The following is an 18,119-nucleotide window of genomic DNA, read 5'->3' on the forward strand; positions in this document are numbered from 1 at the left end:
TCCTCTTTGTATTCTACTTCCGGCCACCGGCGTGTTCGGACGCAGGATCATGGGCTCCACCGGAGCAGCGATAGCGGCCCAGGCTGGCCACGGTAACAGGTCCGATGTAAGTGAAGATAGTGAATATAAGATTGTTTTGCCGCAGCTGCCCACAGGACGTGTTGCTTTAAACACGGTTTTTTTTGCATGGTGACGTTCGAGCTAGGCCCTACCGCGTAGAAGACTTTCGGGATGCGCTAGCCGAGACCGACGCGCTCGCCGAGATTGTAGCCTTGGGGGCGTATCAGGTTATTCACGTGTGGGCTGTCACCTTCAAGACTGCTGAAGCCACGAAGCGTACTGTGGCTTTGAAAAAGCTGGAAGTGAAGGGCAGGCGGTGTGTTATTATCGACCCTCAAGACAGCAAGTCCGACTCAGACTACACTGGATGATACACGATGTCGCAGGTGAGGACATTCGCGCGGCTTTCGTCGCATTCGGGAATGTGACGGAGGTCACTCGAGAACGGTGGCGCGTCTAGGGCGTCAGCGAGAAAGGCTCGACAACGAGGTCAGTACTTCTCAAGTTGAAGGCCGGGATGAAGGCGGACGACCTGCCCCATCAAATAAGGGTAGCAGGTGAGCTGGCCCTCGTCGTCGTTCCCGGAAGGCCTATGCAGTGCCTATACGTTCCTTCCAACTGAGCTACATCGGCCGCTGTGAACACTCTCAAGGTTCGTATACAGACATTAATACCCGAGAAAGTAGTAGGGAGGACAGCGGCCGATGTAGCTCAGTTGGAAGAGCACCGGACGCGATATTCGGAGGTCGTGGGTTTGGTCCCCACCATCGGCACGTTGTTTTTTATTCTACTTTGGGTTTAATTATCTTTCCCCTAAGCAGATTACATTACTCATTTCTGTGATTATCCAAGTAAATATTAAAAAAAAGGCATAAAACAATCCCCAACGCTTTCCTTGGCCTCGCCGACTGTTGGCTTCTTTCCTTCATGTATTATAACGAGCACCCTCATTTCCCCTTCATTTATCTGCTTGTAGCTTACGGGGGTCTCGGTTCTGGCAGTCTTGAAGCCATAGGTAGCGTAAGAGGGTTCTAGCACAGCTTTCGCCCTCGCTCTTGATCACGTTCTATACGTGACGCTGGCGGTAACACAGGACGTTCCACGTCCGCCGCTGTGGTTGAGGGTGGCGCTGGTGAACTTTCTCAAGGTTCGTATACAGACAACATTAATACCCAAGAAAGTAGCAGGGGGGACAGCGGCCGATGTAGCTCAGTTGGAAGAGCACCGGACGCGATATTCGGAGGTCGTGGGTTTGGTCCCCACCATCGGCACGTTGTTTTTTATTCTACTTTGGGTTTAATTATCTTTCCCCTAAGCAGATTACATTACTCATTTCTGTGATTATCCAAGTAAATATTAAAAAAAAAGGCATAAAACAATCCCCAACGCTTTCCTTGGCCTCGCCGACTGTTGGCTTCTTTCCTTCATGTATTATAACGAGCACCCTCATTTCCCCTTCATTTATCTGCTTGTAGCTTACGGGGGTCTCGGTTCTGGCAGTCTTGAAGCCATAGGTAGCGTAAGAGGGTTCTAGCACAGCTTTCGCCCTCGCTCTTGATCACGTTCTACGTGACGCTGGCGGTAACACAGGACGTTCCACGTCCGCCGCTATGGTTGAGGATGGCGCGGTGAACACTCTCAAGGTTCGTATGCAGACAACAATAATACCCGAGAAAGTAGCAGGGGGACAGCGGCCGATGTAGCTCAGTTGGAAGAACACCGGACGTGATATTCGGAGGTCGCGGGTTCGGTCCCCACCATCGGCACGTTTTTTCTTCTACTTTGTGTTTAATTATCTTTCCCCTAAGCAGATTACATTACTCATTTCTGTGATTATTCAATCAAATAGAATTTTTTTATTTAGGATTTTAGTCTGGTATTAGATATATGTTTCTGTAGCTATTATATAGGGTAGCATAATAGATGTATTAAAGGCAGTTACATTTTGTAAATAACCAGGCAATTCATTTAATGCATAATAAAGAAAGCAATGGTGCACCGACTGAACCCTTTAGCCAGCTTGGTAAATAGATGAATGAATGAATGAATCACATTTTTATTAACTCTCACAAGGTTACATGAGTAACAAAGGAGGGAGGACGCAAGGCAAAAAGCTCCATTGTTGCAGCGTGAGAGCCACCCTGCGCCCTCTGCCGGCGTATATAGTCCAGCAGCTGATCACAACAGCAGTGGAAGAGCGCACTCGCAAGTACTAAAGAAATACATCCACAGAATATATACATTAACATTTGCATAAAGTTATGCCTCTATTACCAGTCGACATAATTTGACAAAAGAAACTACTCAACATTTTTATGTTCAGAAAACGCATTTATAATCAACCGAGATACAAATCAAGATACCAGAGATACCAGCTTTACCTTGATTTACTATTTTACTTTTGAACTCGATCAGTAAGAAAACTACGTGTGATTATCAATGTTTGGTCACTGGTTCCCAGAGACTCCACTTTCGAAAAAAGCATAGTGTGATTAATTGTGTCACAAGTTTTAGAAAACTCATTAAAAAATGCGCTCACAGAGAGTCCTCGAATCTGAATGGAATATCATTGAGATCATGCAGATCACTCAGTGATTTCACTGTTCAAGTGAATATGCGTTTTAAAACATATTCCCTAAGTAAGAAAGTAGACTTTGTGTGCATCACCATCAGAGCTGAGCACGGAAGCCAAAACCGGTTTCACACTATGCTCTCAAGGATGAGCTTAAGAGTTCCAATTTTTCATTAAAATTGAGTTATTTACGACGCAAAATACACGTCTGAAACAAAAAAGCCCCGTTGCTTTGACTCTCTACGCATTTGCATAATTTCAGCGCACTGCTAATAAGTTTATTATTGCAATTGCGCCAGTTTATGCTAAGAATCTTAATATTCATTTACTTCTTTCAGCGGCGTTAAAATTGGCAGTTTTCTTTCTGAACCACAGTTATTCCTCCCTAAAGGTTTTATCTGAAAAGAAAAACAAATCGAATAAAATGTGCTGATTTTTTTGTATGCCTCCAGCGCTCTTTTTCACTGTTGTCTAATAGCGTTAAAGGTTTCTTCACCGAACGGAGTGTGTTTTTTATCATGTCAAGCAGCTTTTAAATAAAACAGCGAGGTATTCGGTTTCCTATCATCCATTCTCCTCGGAAAATATTTAGGCAAAATGTGATAAATTCTGAGAGTTTTGAGCGTCTTTCTGTGAGCACATCCAGATTTGCGACTACTATTAAAAGACGTTAAACCAACTTTGCACCACATGTGGCTTATATATTTAGACATGATGTACAACAAAAAAGAAGTGCTTGAAATTTCTTTCGTTTGCTCTTTCCTGGAAAACACAAGGAGGTTACATAGCAGAACACATAGTGTGTTTCCTGAGTTTTTTTTTACAGCGATTTATAACTTTCATAACTTCTCTGAAATTCGGCTAAATGTGTTTTCTTCATAAGGCTCAGTTTTCTTGCGTTGCGGAATAGGCTTTAAACAAACGAGCAATAAAGCTATATTTCCTACATTTTCTCTTTTTTAGAAACTTGAAAAATACCTGTTTGATAAAAATCAAATTATCAGCAATATATGACTGTGTTTTTATTGCGTTCTCGCTTATCATTGTTCATCACTGATAAAGAAGGAGTTATATTATCTACAAGCTACAATAAGCTACTTTTCGAGTACAAAATAAACAACCGTTTATGTTTATATTTTTTATTTATTTTCAATATTATTTAGCACTTGTGAGCTCTTACAGACGGGAAAATGAAGATTTAATGTAGATTAAAAAATTCATTTGCAGCCTTTCCTAAATTTTTCAGTTCAGCACCACTCTATAAACACTAAGGAATCGCGTAAGTTCCAATCAGCAGTCGTTCGAACGATGCATGAAAATTTGAATGCATCAACCTTTGGTAAATAAAATCTGCAGGTGATTCGTATATGCGGATACTCGTACTGGATGCCGCAGATATAGATCTGGGTCTAACTCAAAGAGTTTATTATGAAGCTCGTTAATAAATTTAAGCGGCGGTATTTTTTTGTGAGATACAGAGCGGTAGATCGGCTTTCTTAAGGACATTTGTCACCGATTTCTTGCTATTCTATCTCGATAAAAAGAAAACACGGCTGTAACCTCTGGACCATACCTAATTTGCTAATGCTTGGTGTGACTGTCAGGATTTGAACCGATACCGGCATATTCTAGGAGTGGTCTTTCCACAGTATAATATGCCGGAATGTGTACATCAGGAGTAGCATTCCGTAGTCTCCTATTTGGGAAACCAAGCTTAGATTGGGTGGTTCCACGAATGTTTTCAATATGTTTATCCTGCGTGAAAATAACGGTGATTCTGACACTGAGGTATTTAAGATGATTACTGAGCACGAAGTCTTTCTTATTAATAGTATATCTGAATTGCAGTGAGGATGTGTTACTTGTACTGTCATAAATGTGATTTTTCTAAGTTAATTATCACACCCCATTAAGCAGGCCAGTCACTGGTAAATGTTAGATTTATTGACAATAATTCAGACCATAATATTGTTACGGACGACATCAAGGAAGAAGAAGCGGGCAGTGGCGTGGACAGGAGCGCTCGCGCTAGGCCCGGCAACATTTTCATAAAACGTCATCTCACTGTCATCGACCATCTCTCTGTCCTCTGTTCTCCTGTTTTTATCGGCTCGCCGTATCGTAATATTTTCGCATATAGCAAAACAACTTGCAATTATCCAAAAAAAGTCTCACGTCAACGAACATCAGTAGCAATATCATTGATAAAATCACAATAATACCTGTGCCGAACCTCACCCTTGTGGCATACCAGGTGACAAAGGCAACCTAAAGGAAAGGCTTGCAGACATTTAAAAAAATTGAATACGGGATACAAAACTAATTTTCGTTTGTTTATGTAGTTTAAAAATCATGTAATTTCGTTTTCACACATTGGTATTTCTAAAGAAAACAGCACGTATTGAGAATAAAAGACAAAATAATTTCGTAATGTCATAGTGACCGCGTGTTGGGGGAGGGGGGGTGGGATGGAAGCGAAACATTGGCAGCAAGGCTCTGTAAGAGACGCAAAATTATTGGACTAAGTTGACCCACACAGAAGAGTTGAATTTCGCAGGTATTGATAATATAGGGAGAGCTCGACGGTCGGAGAAGACAACCATACAATCTGCTTCGTCCCAGCTCTAAGTTTTAGGCTTATGACTGAATTTATTGACAAGGCACAATAATCGCCGAAAGCAATCCAAACAATAAGAAACTAATTTCGCGCTTACTTAAGGGTTCTCACCATATATAGTTCCACCGCACAGCCGCAACAAAATGTTTAGTTCTGTACTTGAGTCTTGCAACCTGGCGAAATTAGCAAGAGAGGATAAAGTACTGCAAAAATTACAAATTCATTTAGAAAGCAAGACAAGGTGTTGTAAGCAAAAAGCAATTCAAAGTCCAAAGCTGCACTAAGAACTCAAGCATATTGCGTCAACATGTCCGCTGTTGCATAGTCCTTGTCCTTGGGTCCTTGTGTGCGTAGTTTTTGTGTGCGTGTGTGTGCCTCTTGTGCTTTGTGTTGGTGTCACCTGCTCTGCTGCCTTCTTCCAAGAGATGTGTGACCAACTAGCTCATCGTTCGACTCTATTGCAGCATGAACCTTGTGCGAACTAGGAATTGTATCCTGGCCTTCAATTTGTGCATCAAAGCTCCAGAAAACGTTCCAATAATACTCAAAGGGAAAGCAAATGTTCCATGTGCATCGCTGTACGTACCGCCATTTTGAATTTCCAACAAATGTTTCGCCAAGAGAAATTGGCATTTCGTCACTGTGGGCCTCTCAAAATGATAGTTTGCAAAGAAACTTTACGGTTCTAGGCTTTATTAAGGCCCAATCAAAGCTTTCGGGTACAATCTAGAAGCAAAACCTAATTCAATGATGATTGGTTTTTCAGCATCGGCATCACATGTTGCATCCCTAGATTATGTAATTCCTTTACGATATACCTGTGCTCAGGAAAGTAATGCGCCATTGGGAATTTTTTTTTTTTTGCGAAATTGCTAGCATCTACATTCTTTGACTCCTGTTTGAAGAAACATTACTCTTGAAAGCCGGAGAGATTAATGCATGACCATGCGTGTTTTAAAGAAGTTGACGCAGCACGTTCAAACAGTTCAACTAAGAGTTGACCGTTTCTCATTTTCCACAGCTCCCATCACGTCTTGAGTGCGGGCCTACTGTACCTCTATCTGAGCTAACCGCATGCAGTGGTCGCTTCAGAATTTGCATAAATCCTGTCAAGTTTAGCACGAAAGAAAAATGAAATTGATTTAAAATGAATATTTTACTCGCCGCACGCGTGTCATATATCTTGCCTAGCGTTGATTTTGGAGGGCGCTGAGGAAGAAAGAAAAATAAAAACTGTACTGAAGTATGAGGTGTCTTAGGTCATCATCATCATCAGCAAGATGAGGATGAGAACGACGAAGTGCTGCTGCCCCTGCTATAGATCGCTTGTGTGCCAAGACTGACTTTGTTCTGTTTTGTGTTGTCCGTCGGGCAGCTCACGGATGACTATATTCCCAGTTGAAGTACTCAGTAAAACGACTTTCACTGGATGGGAGTGCGGGGTGTCGATTCCAGTACCTCTTGAATTAATAAATGCGAAAATATTATTGAGTAATATAAACCGGGAGTGAAATATAGCTCAAAATATCACGACGCGCCTTATATCGCAACAGCAGCAGCCGTGCTCACCTTTTTGCATTTCTGAAGGGAACATTATTCAATGCTATGAAAAATTTTCATCTGCCATTCCATATTACCTGCCACCCTCACGTTTTAGTCTGTGGTGTATATGTGAGACACGAAGGGCACACATTTTAGGATTAGTGATTAGTCGAGGAGCGAATTGCAAATGCAGACGGCAGATCCGCAAAAGGTAGATGCATGTGATTCTCTTATGTTGTTTGGTTTATGGAGTTCAATATTCCAAAGATACTCAGGTTGTGAGAAACGCCGTAGTGGAGGGCTCCGGAAATTTTCACCACATGGGGTTCTTCAGTGTGCGCTGTCACTGCACAGTACACGGGCGCCTTGCTTTTCACCTCAGCAGAAAAGTGGCCGCGACGACCGGGATTCGATCCCGCATTTTGGGCACAGTAGGCGTGCGCCTTAACAACTACGCCATCCCTTCGGGGCACAGTCGCATATGGAACCCATGCAAGCTGTCATGGGAATCTGTCAATGCCTGTCAACTCCTTCCAACATTTTTATGATATATTTCAAACATCAAAGAATATAAATATCTGCAAGAATGCTACCAGGTTTTTCTTAGTTCAAACGCTTCTTTTTGTTGTATGGATGACTATGGGCATAGCTACTAACATAGCTACTCACAAAGTTCAATCTAACTTATTTTTACCCCATCGGTTTTTTTTTGGAAACGGTTAAGTTCACCAAGGCTCTGGGAAAAGGCTCAAACAGAAAACCACCTTGTGTTGTTTATTGCACCCGCATGAACAATTGATATTTTTATCTCGTAAGCAATGCTGCGCCAGGTTTCGAGCCATCGCGTACACCCGGCGGACGCCACGCTTGACTGTTTTCGAATGGCGTAAGTAGATTCTCTTCAGACAACGCGTTTTTGAACCGAAAGAGTTCATTTTCATTAAACAATCTCTTGATATATCTACAAGGCATTGCGATTTTAACGAAAATGGTGGAAGGCAACGCGGTGGGATAAACGGAGAGAAATCAATGCATGAAGGAATCAAAGCACTAATATTTTCGTTAGAAAGTTCAATTTGATTAATTATAACCGTCAGTCTCTTTCTTTAGCAACATTTCGTAGAAAAGGTTCTGGAAAAAGGCTTAAACTGAAAACCAACTTTGTCCTTCTATCACACCATTCTTTAAGATCGGTATTTTTTCTTGAATGGCGTTGTATGTTTTCTGATTCAGGCGGCGCGTTTTTAAACACAGAGCCTACTTTAAATATACAGTCCTTTGATTAATCTTCAAGCTTTTTGATTTATCTACAAACTGTGGGATTCTCCGCGTTGCGATAAACGAAGGAAAATATAGATCATTGCACGGTGGTTTGCTTATTCTGCCAACATTTCAAGCTGTCATTACTGTCAGAATACGTTATGGGTTTCTATTTTGTAGTGGTGTATCTTGCTACTGGACGCACAATTAGTTCAGTTCAGTTCAGGCGTTCAGTCGTGTCCGACTCTTCGTGACCCTATGGACCATGTCACGCCAAGCTTTCCGGTCTCTCACTATCTTCTTAACATCACATAGCTTAATCTGCAATGCCTCGAGAATGCCATCTAACCATCGCGTTCGCTGCCTACCCCTTCTCCGGCGACCCTCAACCTTTCCCAACATCAAATCTTTCTCCAGCGAGTCCTCTCTTCTCATCAGATGACCAAAGTAGCTGAGCTTTAACTTTAGAATTTGACCCTCCAATGAGCAGTCAGGGTTTATGATCGACAATATCGACTGATTTGATCTTCTGGCAGTCCAAGGAACTCTTAAGAGTCTTCGCCAGCACCACCATTCAAACGCGTCAATTCTTCGGCGGTCAGCCTTTTTCACAGTCCAACTCTCGCATCCATACATCACAACTGGAAAGACCATAGCACGAATTATACGGATCTTGGTTGCCAGACTAATGTATCTGCTCTTTACTAGGCGGTCAAGGCTAACCATTGCTCTCTTTCCCAGAAGCAGGCGTCTCCTAATTTCATGGCTGCAGTCTCCTTCCGAGGTAATCTTGGCGTCCAAGAACAGAAAATCTGTCACAGCTTCCACTTCTTGTCCATTGATGCTCCAGGACTTGATAGGGCAAGACGCGATGATATTCGTCTTTTTAATGTTCAGTTTAAGCCCAAACTTCTCACTCTCTTCTTGTACGCGCATCAGAAGTCTCTTGAGTTCCACTTCACTTTCTGCCATTAAAGTGGTATCATCCGCATATCTAAGGTTGTTGATACGTTTTCCAGCGATCTTCACTCCAGCTGAAGACTCGTCCAGACCGGTCTTCCTCATGATGCACTCTGCATATAGGTTAAATAGGCAGGGCGACAGTATGCAGCCTTGCCTCACCCCTTTCTCAATCGGAAACCAATCAGTAAGACCATGCCCAGTTCTGACTGTGGCCTCTTGCCCTTCATAAAGGTTCCTGAGGAGACAGATGAGGTGAATTGGAACTCCCTATGAGGTGAATGACTGAAATAAAAGACCACAAACGATTTCTTTCTTTAATATGGATTTCACCGTGATTCTGTTGACACCAATCAACTATAATTATATATTTAGCATTTTAGTCTGTTATTATATCATATGTGTTTCTGTAGCTATTATTTAAGGTAGCATCATAGATGTATAAAAGGCTGTTACATTTTCTTAAATAACCAGGCAATTCATTTAATCTATAATAAAGAAAGCAATGGTCCACAGATTGAACCCTCTAGCCAGCTTGGTAAATAGATACTAACTATACCTTGATTTACTACTTTACTTTCGAACTCGATCAGTAAGAAAACTGGCTATGATTATCAAAGTTTGGTCGCTGGTTTTCAGAGACTCCACGTTCGAAAAGAGCACAGCGTGATTATTTCTATGACAAGTTTTAGAAAATTCATTAAAAACCGCGCTCCCCCAGAGTCTTCAAATCTCAATGGAATATCTTTCAGATCATGCAGATCACGCAGTAATTTTACTGTTCAAGTGAGTATGCGTTGGACAACACATTCACTAAGTAAGAATGTAGACTTTATGCGTGCAGCCCAGCGCATATACGAGAATGAGAATCGCCATCAGAAGCCAATAACGGTTTCTCATTACACTTTCAAGGATGGGCTTAAGAGTTACAATTTTTCATTACAATTCAGTTATTTACGACGCAAAATACACCATCTGCAAAAAAAAAAAAAAAATTACACGTTGCTGTGACTCTTCAGGCATTTGCATGATTTCAGCGCACTGCTAAAAAGTTTAATATTGCAATTGCGCCAGTTCATGCTAAGAATCTTAATATTTGTTCACTTCTTTTGAGTGGCGTTAAAATCAGCCATTTTCTTTCTGAATCACAGTTATTCCTCCTTAAAGTTTTTAACTGAAGAGAGAAACAAATCGAATAAAATGTGTTGATTTTTTTTTTTTATGCCTCAAGCGCTACTTATGAGTGTTGTCTAATAGCGTTAAAGGTTTCTTCTCCGAACGGAGTGTGTTCTTTATCATATCAAGTTGCTTTTAAATAAAACAGCGAGGTATTCGGTTTCCTATCATCCATTCTCCTCGGAAAATATTTAGGCAAAATGTGATAAATTCTGAGAGTTTTGAGCGTCTTTCTGTGAGCACATCTAGATTTGCGACTACTATTAAAAGACGTTAAACCAACTTTGCACCACATGTGGCTTATATATTTAGACATCATGTACAACAAGAAAGAAGAACTAGAAATTTCTTTCGTTTGTTCTTTCCTGGAAAACACAAGGAGGTTACATTGCAGAACACATAGTGTGTTTCCTGAGTTCTTTTTTACAGCTATTTTTAACTTTTATAACTTCTCTGGAATTCGGCTAAAAGTGTTTTCTTCATAGGGCTCAATTTTCTTGCGTTGCGGAATGAAATTTCAACAAACGACCAATAGAGCTATATTTCCTGCCTTTTCTCTTTTTTAGAAACTTAAAAAATACCTCTCTGTTTGATAAAAAATCAAATTATCAGCATATACGCCCGTGTTTTTTTTTTGCGTTCTCACTAATTATTGCTCATCACTGATAAAGAAGGAGTTATATTTTCTAGAAGCCACAATAAGGTACTTTTCAAGCACAAAATAAACAACCGTCTATATTTATATTTTATATTTATTTCCAATATTATTTAGCACTTGCGAGCTCTTACAGACGGGAAAATGAAGATTTAATGTATATTAAAAAATTCATCTGCAGCCTTTCCTAAATTTTCCAGTTCAGCACCACCCTGTAAACACTAAGGAATCACTAACTCCAATCACTAAGTTCCAATCAGCAGTCGTTCGAACGATGCATGAAAATTTGAATGCATCAACATTTGGTTGATGCATTCTAAGAAGCATAAACTAAGAAAGCTATGGAAGAAAAAATGGTAGGGGTAACATTAAGAGATTCGAAGCGTGCAGAGTGGTTCAGAGAAATAACTCAAGTTATCGACATTCTAGTGGAAATCAAGAAGAAATGGGTATGTTCAGGACGCAGTGCGAAAAGAGGGTAACCGATGGTCGCTTAGGGTAGCAAACTGGATTCCAAGGGAAGGAAAGCGTAGCAGGGGGCGGCAGAAATTTAAAGGAGAGGGGATGGGGGGGGGGGGGGGGGGGATTGAGGTTAGGTTCGCAGGGGTCAAGCGGATGCAGCTAGCACAAGACCGGATTAACTGATGATGAAATTTCTCCATGTTATAATTCATTAGGTAGGCCGCTTTAGGCTTATCTATTAGCTTTTTATCTCCATCATTCCTATTCTGTCTGTTGGACTGGAAGCTTGCAGACGTTTGACGATTCTTTACGAAATGATTCTTCTCCTTACACAGTTGACTGGTAGTCTATGTATCCTTTCACTTACTTCTAACGCGCACTTTGTAATGATATCTCTGAAATTATTGCTCATTGCTTCTAGGCTATAACGTCGTCATCCCCGGTCAGAGCTGAATACCTATTCTGTAACGAGATCCTGAACTCTTCTGCTCTCCCCTCACAGTTATTTCGTTGATGGACGTCTTTCATGCTAATCTGTTCCATTCCCTATTCATATTCAGATAAATTTGAGACCTTGCCGTCCTGCGGTCGCTGTATCGTAGCTTTCCGATTACCTCTACATCCTGCATAATACCGGGGTTGGAACACAGTATGAAGTCAATTTCATTTTTAGTCTCCCCGTTCGAGCTTTTACATGTCTACTTCGGGTTCTTCCGTTTGCTGAAAAAGGTATTCATAATTCTTAAGTTATATCCCTCTGTTAACTCTACTACTAACTCCTACTGCTATTCCTAGAACCATGCAATGCCATAGTCACCCACTGCCTAGTCTCTGCCTTGCTTTTTGCCTACCTTAACACTGAGGCCACCAATTAGTAAGGCATACTGCGTCTTGTCATTTCCCCATTGTTAATTCTATATCTTCGTAGAAGCTTTCGGCTGTCTGATCATCATGACTACATGTAGGCGCATAGGGCTGTACAACCTTCCGTTTATACCGCTTATTAGGCTTATTACGATGCCTGCCACCCTTGTATTCTTCTATATTCCTGGTTATACCCTTATTAACAAGGCACCCACTCCTAGCTTCCGTATTTCCGGCAAACATCGATAACAAAATATATGCCCTCCCTTCCGTATATTATACGAGTCATTTGGCCTCGTAACCTCACTAGGCCTTATCCTATCCCATTTGATTCCCTCAAATTCCTCTTACAGTTGTGATAAACTGCACTCACAAGCTATGGTTCTATCATTAAACGTTGCCAGGGATAGTTTACAATGGCGGTCTACTCAGAGCCAGAGACTCTTAGCACCCTTTCTAGCGTTGCAGGTCTGACGGCCACTGTGGTCAGTTGCTTCGCAGCCGCTGGGGACTGTGGGCCTGGGGTTTGTTAGAGTTTTCATATCAGGTTGTGGCCAATTACTACAACATGGTGGCGAAATCCTGTTCTGGTGTGGGAGTGCGCTTCCAGATGTGTCTCCGGATAGGTCGTGCCCCAAGCCTGTTTACGAAGTTCCATCGCCACGTGTATTTACGGATCCTAATCGCGGTCTTGCAAGAGAGGCGAACGTTTTACCAGTTCTACGCGTAATTTATAAGTAAACAGTTTACTATCTTCAAAAGTATGGCGTGCTCTCTAATCCTTTCATTGAGGCATCTTCCTGTTTGTCCAATATATTCCTTTCCACAATGCAAGGGAATCTCGTAAACAACCCCATGAATACACTTAGAGTACCTAGTCCAGTTCCAGTTTCCAGTTAATGTAGTTGTCAGTGCAGCGTAGTCCTTGTGTGCGTGTGTGTGCCTCTTGTGCTTTGTGTTGGTGTCACCTGCTCTGCTGCCTTCTTCCAAGAGATGTGTGACCAACTAGCTCATCGTTCGACTCTATTACAACACGAACCTTGTCGGAACCAGCAACTGTGTCCTGGCCTTCAATCTATGCACCCAAAGTCATAGAAAACTTTCCGATAATGCTCAAAGGAAAAGCATATGTTCCAGGTGTATCGCTGTACGTACCGCCATTTTGAATTTTTCAACAAGTTTTTCGCAAGAGAAACTGGCATTTTGTCACTGTGGGCCTTTTAAAATGATTGTTCGCAAAGAAACTTTACGGTTCGAGAGTTTATTAAGGCCCAATCAAAGCTTTCGGGTGCAATCTTGAAGCAAAACCTATTTCAATGATGATTGGTTTTTCAGTATCAGCATCACACGTTGCATCCCTAGCTTATGTAATTCCTTTACGATATACCTGTGCTCAGGAAAGTCATTTGTCTTTGGGAATTCGTCTTTTACAGAATTGTTAGTAGCTGCATTCTTTGTCTCCTGTTTGAAGAAACATTAATTTTGGAAGCCGGAGAGATCAATAGATGACCATGCGTGTTTTAAAGAAGTAGGCACAGCACGTTCAAACATTTCAACTAAGAGTTGACCGTTTCTCATTTTTCACAGCTCCCATCACGTCTTGAGTGCGGGCCTACTGTACCTCTATCTGAGCTAACCACATGCCGTGGTCGCTACAAAAATTGCATAAGTCCTGTCAAGTTGAGCACGAAAGAAAAATGAAATTGATTTAAAATGAATATTTTACTCGCCGCACGCGTGTCATATATCTTGCCTAGCGTTGATTTTGGAGGGCGCTGAGGAAGAAATAAAAATAAAAACTGTACTGAAGTATGAGGTGTCTTAGGTCATCATCATCATCAGCAAGATGACGATGAGAACGACGAAGTGCTGCTGCCCCTGCTATAGATCGCTTGCGTGCCAAGACTGGCTTTGTTCTGTATTGTGTTGTCCGTCGGGCAGCTCATGGATGACTATGTTCCCAGTTGAAGTACTCAATAAAACAACTTTCAATGGATGGAAGTGCGGGGTGTCGATTCCAGTACCTCTTGCATTAATAAATGCGAAAATATTGAGAAATGTAAACCGGGAATGTAATATAGTTCGAAAAATGACGACGAGCCTTATTTATTTATTTATTTATTTGAAATACCCTAAAGGCCCAATAGTGCATTATATAGGGGGGGGGGGGATGTTGAAGCAAATCAGGGTAGAACGAAAACAGGATAACAGATGATATGGTGGTATGTGAGGAAAGTATATAACTAGTCATAGTAATCTTTATACAAAACTAGGAAAACCTAGTCGGGCAAGCAATATTTCAACATAATAAGAGAACCGTAAAAAGATAAAAATGTGCGGCGATTTCAGCAAAAGGGAAAAACATGCATATCGCGCATGACAGACACTACAAAGCTGACCATGAATACAGAAAGTAAAACAGAAAAATAGATAATAAATGAAACAATGAAAAAAAAAGATATCGCAAGAGCAGCAGCCATGCTCAGCTTTTTGCATTTCTGAAGAGCCCAATATTCAATGCTATGGAAAATTTTCATCGACCATTCCATATTACCTGCCAGCCTCACTTTTTAGTCTATGGCGTACATGTGAGATACGAAGAGCACGCATTTTAGGATTTCTGATTAGTCGAGGAAAGAAATGCCAATGCAGACGGGCGATCCGCAAAAGTTGGACGCATATGATTCTCTTATGTTGTTTGGTTTATGGAGCTCAATGTTCCAAAGATACTCAGGTTAAGAGAAACTCCGTAGTGGAGGCCTTCGAAAATTACCACCACATGGGGTTCTTCAGTGTGCGCTGTCACTGCACGGTACACGGGCGCCTTGCTTTTCGCCTCAGCAGAAAAGTGGCCGCCACGACCGGGATTCGATCCCACATCATTGGGCACAGTAAGCGTGCGCCTTAACAACTACGCCATCCCTTCGGGGCACAGTCGCATATGGAACTCATGCAAGCTGTCATTTGAATCTGTCAATGCCTGTCAACTGCTTCCAAAACTTTTATGACATATTTCAGTCATCAAAGAATATAAATGTTTGCAAGAATGTTACCTTTTCTTAGTTCAGACGCTTCTTTTTGTTGTATGGATGACTATGGGCATAGCTACTAACTTATTTTTCCCCACAAAGTTCAATCTAACTTGTTTTTACCCCATCGGTTTTTTTCTGGAAACGTTTAAGTTCACCAGGGCTCTGGGAAAAGGCTCGAACAGAGACCCACCTTGTATTGTATATTGCGCCCGCCTTAACAAATGATGACATTTTTATTTCGTAAACAATACTGCGCCAGGTTTCGAGCCGTCGCGTATACCCGGCGGACGCCACGCTTGACTATTTTCGAATGGCATAAATAGATTTCCTTCAGACAGCGCGTTTTTGAACAGAAAGAGTCCATTTTCATTAAACAATGTCTTGATATATCTACAATGTATTGCGATTTTAACGAAAACGGTAGGAGGCACCACGGTAGGATACATGAAGAGAAATCAATGCATGAAGGAATCATTGCACTAATGTTTTCGCCAGAAACTTCAAATTGATTTAATTATAACCACCAGTTTCTTTCTTTAGCAACCTTTCGTAGAAAAGGTTCTGGAAAAAGGCTTAAACTGAAAACCAACTTTGTCCTTTTAATACACCATTCTTTAAGATTGATATTTTTTCTGGAATGGCGTTGTATGTTTTCTGATTCAGGCGGTGAGTTTTTAAACACAGAGCCTACTTTTATTATAGAGTCTTTTGATTATTCTTCAAGCTTTTTGATTTAACAGAAAACGGTGGGATTCTCCGCGTTGCGATAAACGAAGGGAAATATGGATCACTGCACGGTGGTTTGCTTATCCTGCCGACATTTCAAGCTGTCATTACTGTCAGAGTAAGTGATGAGTTTCTATTTTGTAGTGGTGTATTTTGATACTGGACGCAAAATTAGTGAGTTTATACGTAATTGGTGCCTGTGCCCTTTCTTCAAAAAGAATTAAAAATGAAGGTTACCGGGTTAATCGAGCTTCGTCGTAAGAGTTTTTACGGCTCTCGGCATAAAGAGGCTGAGCACCGACCAGATGTGTGGCCAAATGCAAAGTTCTTAATCTGCAGAAATGTCGGAGCGCGAATCCCTGAGATGGACATACTTGACAGCTCAAGTGCGAAATCTCTACAGGCCCGCGTGCTGCAATGAGGCGAAATTTCCCTAAACGCTCAGGCGAACCCCTTCGAACAAGGAACCGGAAAAAGCATAACAAAAGCACCATGTGTCTTGCAAAGACGCTCTGCAAACGAAAAAGCGAAAAACAGTGCTTCAACACCGAGGACCAAGTGAAATGAAATCAACATCACAGCGCGACCGTCAACCGCATCGCCTGCAGAAATAGGGCGCGACGTAATGAAGGACAGAGAATGAAACGAGATCATAGAGTACCATATATATAAAGAGAGGACACTCGACGCCATTTTCGGCCCAGCTCGAGGTTCAACGACTATGCCAGACGGCGTTGCACCTACAAAAAAAAGCTTAGCTTCAGTACTCTACGTAATTAAAAATAGACTGTAGACAGGTCGAAGAAACTGAATATAGAATATTTGCTTCCTAAAAGTAGGGCAAGAATAAGTGGAAATAGTACTAATTGTCCCGGCTAGGTAGCATGCGCCGCAGCCTGCCGAATCAAACGGTCCTGCTTTATCTATAGCCCTATATGCCCCTGAGAACACTTTTGCGTCCCTGTCGGGCAATATAAAAGGGCGCAAGAGTGGGTTGATGACGAGCAAGATCGTTCTGTATTGCTTCAAGTACTGCCTCCGCTTGTTTAAGCAATGGTGGTAACTACTTTGCGTAAGTGGCGCAAACACTTGTGTATCAAACTACGAGATGCACGCAAAACACCGAAACTGAAAGTAACATTCCAGTCTCCGAGATTTGGTATTTTGAAGCGCCCCGCCCTGAGGCTGACATGCTTCGCCGACTCCGCTGGGTGCACAGCGGGCCGCTGGGGCCCTATGGGAGTGTCCGCTCTCTATATATATCTTACTCTATGGCGAAATGTCTATCGCGGGATTAGCCCGATGCCACAGCAGAGGGTGGGCTGCTAAAGCAGCGTCCCCGCAGGGCTGCCTCCGTTACTGCAACAGTAAGGAACAAAGGATAACCGTTTTAGAAGAATGTAATTTCTTCAATCTTTTCAAAACGCAATGCCACGACGAATAATCAATATATAAAGCAAAGTGTTGGGAAAATGTCACCAGGAAAATGTCACCAGGATATTGCCTCGTTATACAAAGGCAATATCTTTGTTCAAAAGTAAATGAAAAGGTCATTCATGTCAATAAAACTATTCAGTGCCTGACATTATTCTTCTTGGAAAGTAGTCAAGCCTATGATAGAGAAATGGCAAACACAACAAATGGAATTACGTAAGTGCATATTCAGAACAGTTGAGTTCAGTTACTGTTGGTGAGAACCAAGAAGTATAAAAGCGGATGCTCAGGCTATACTCTTCACTTCAATCTGTGGTCCTGAAGTGTCTCAAGGCGTTTTTCACAGGTAATGAAAATTATTTTCTGAAACTTTTCAGCATAGACTGAAACTTTAACGCTATACTAGAAATGGTATTTCTAGTATAGGTGTGAAATGGTATTTCACAGCTGTAAAATGTCCTTATCTGTATGTTGTGTTAGTAAAATAGAAGCAAAGGTGGGCAAAACTATATTTTCAAAATGTGTGCTCAGGGAAAGAATCATGTAATATTTCTATAAGTAAACCTAATACGCCACTTCGGATAAGGAAACAATGCATTGATATCACAGCACCTGAATGAGAAAAGCATGCCGTGAGGACTCTTTTGCAAACATGGGAGGATTAGGAATCCAAATATCGCCAGTGCTTTGGCGAGTCTTATGCGAAGAAAAAATACACCTGAACCCCTCCCCGCAGGCAGAGCTCAGCTACCCGGAGAA

At 41.7% G+C, this 18,119-nt stretch overlaps 1 protein-coding gene across 1 annotated transcript in view; it reads left to right on the top strand.

Annotated features, from left to right (window-relative positions):
* Positions 1 to 520: 520 nt before the first annotated feature.
* LOC146178633 (uncharacterized) overlaps positions 521 to 18,119 on the top strand; it is a 30,198-nt gene continuing 12,599 nt past the window's right edge. The window contains exon 1 of the mRNA XM_084579789.1: positions 521 to 617. Within this exon, the coding sequence (XP_084435915.1) occupies positions 578 to 617 (40 nt within the window). The 5' untranslated portion in view covers positions 521 to 577. The remainder of the gene's footprint in view (positions 618 to 18,119) is intronic.

Source organism: Amblyomma maculatum, chromosome 9 (assembly GCF_055883805.1).
Source record: "Amblyomma maculatum isolate TAMU_Amacu chromosome 9, ASM5588380v1, whole genome shotgun sequence".
Lineage (NCBI taxonomy): Eukaryota > Metazoa > Arthropoda > Arachnida > Ixodida > Ixodidae > Amblyomma > Amblyomma maculatum.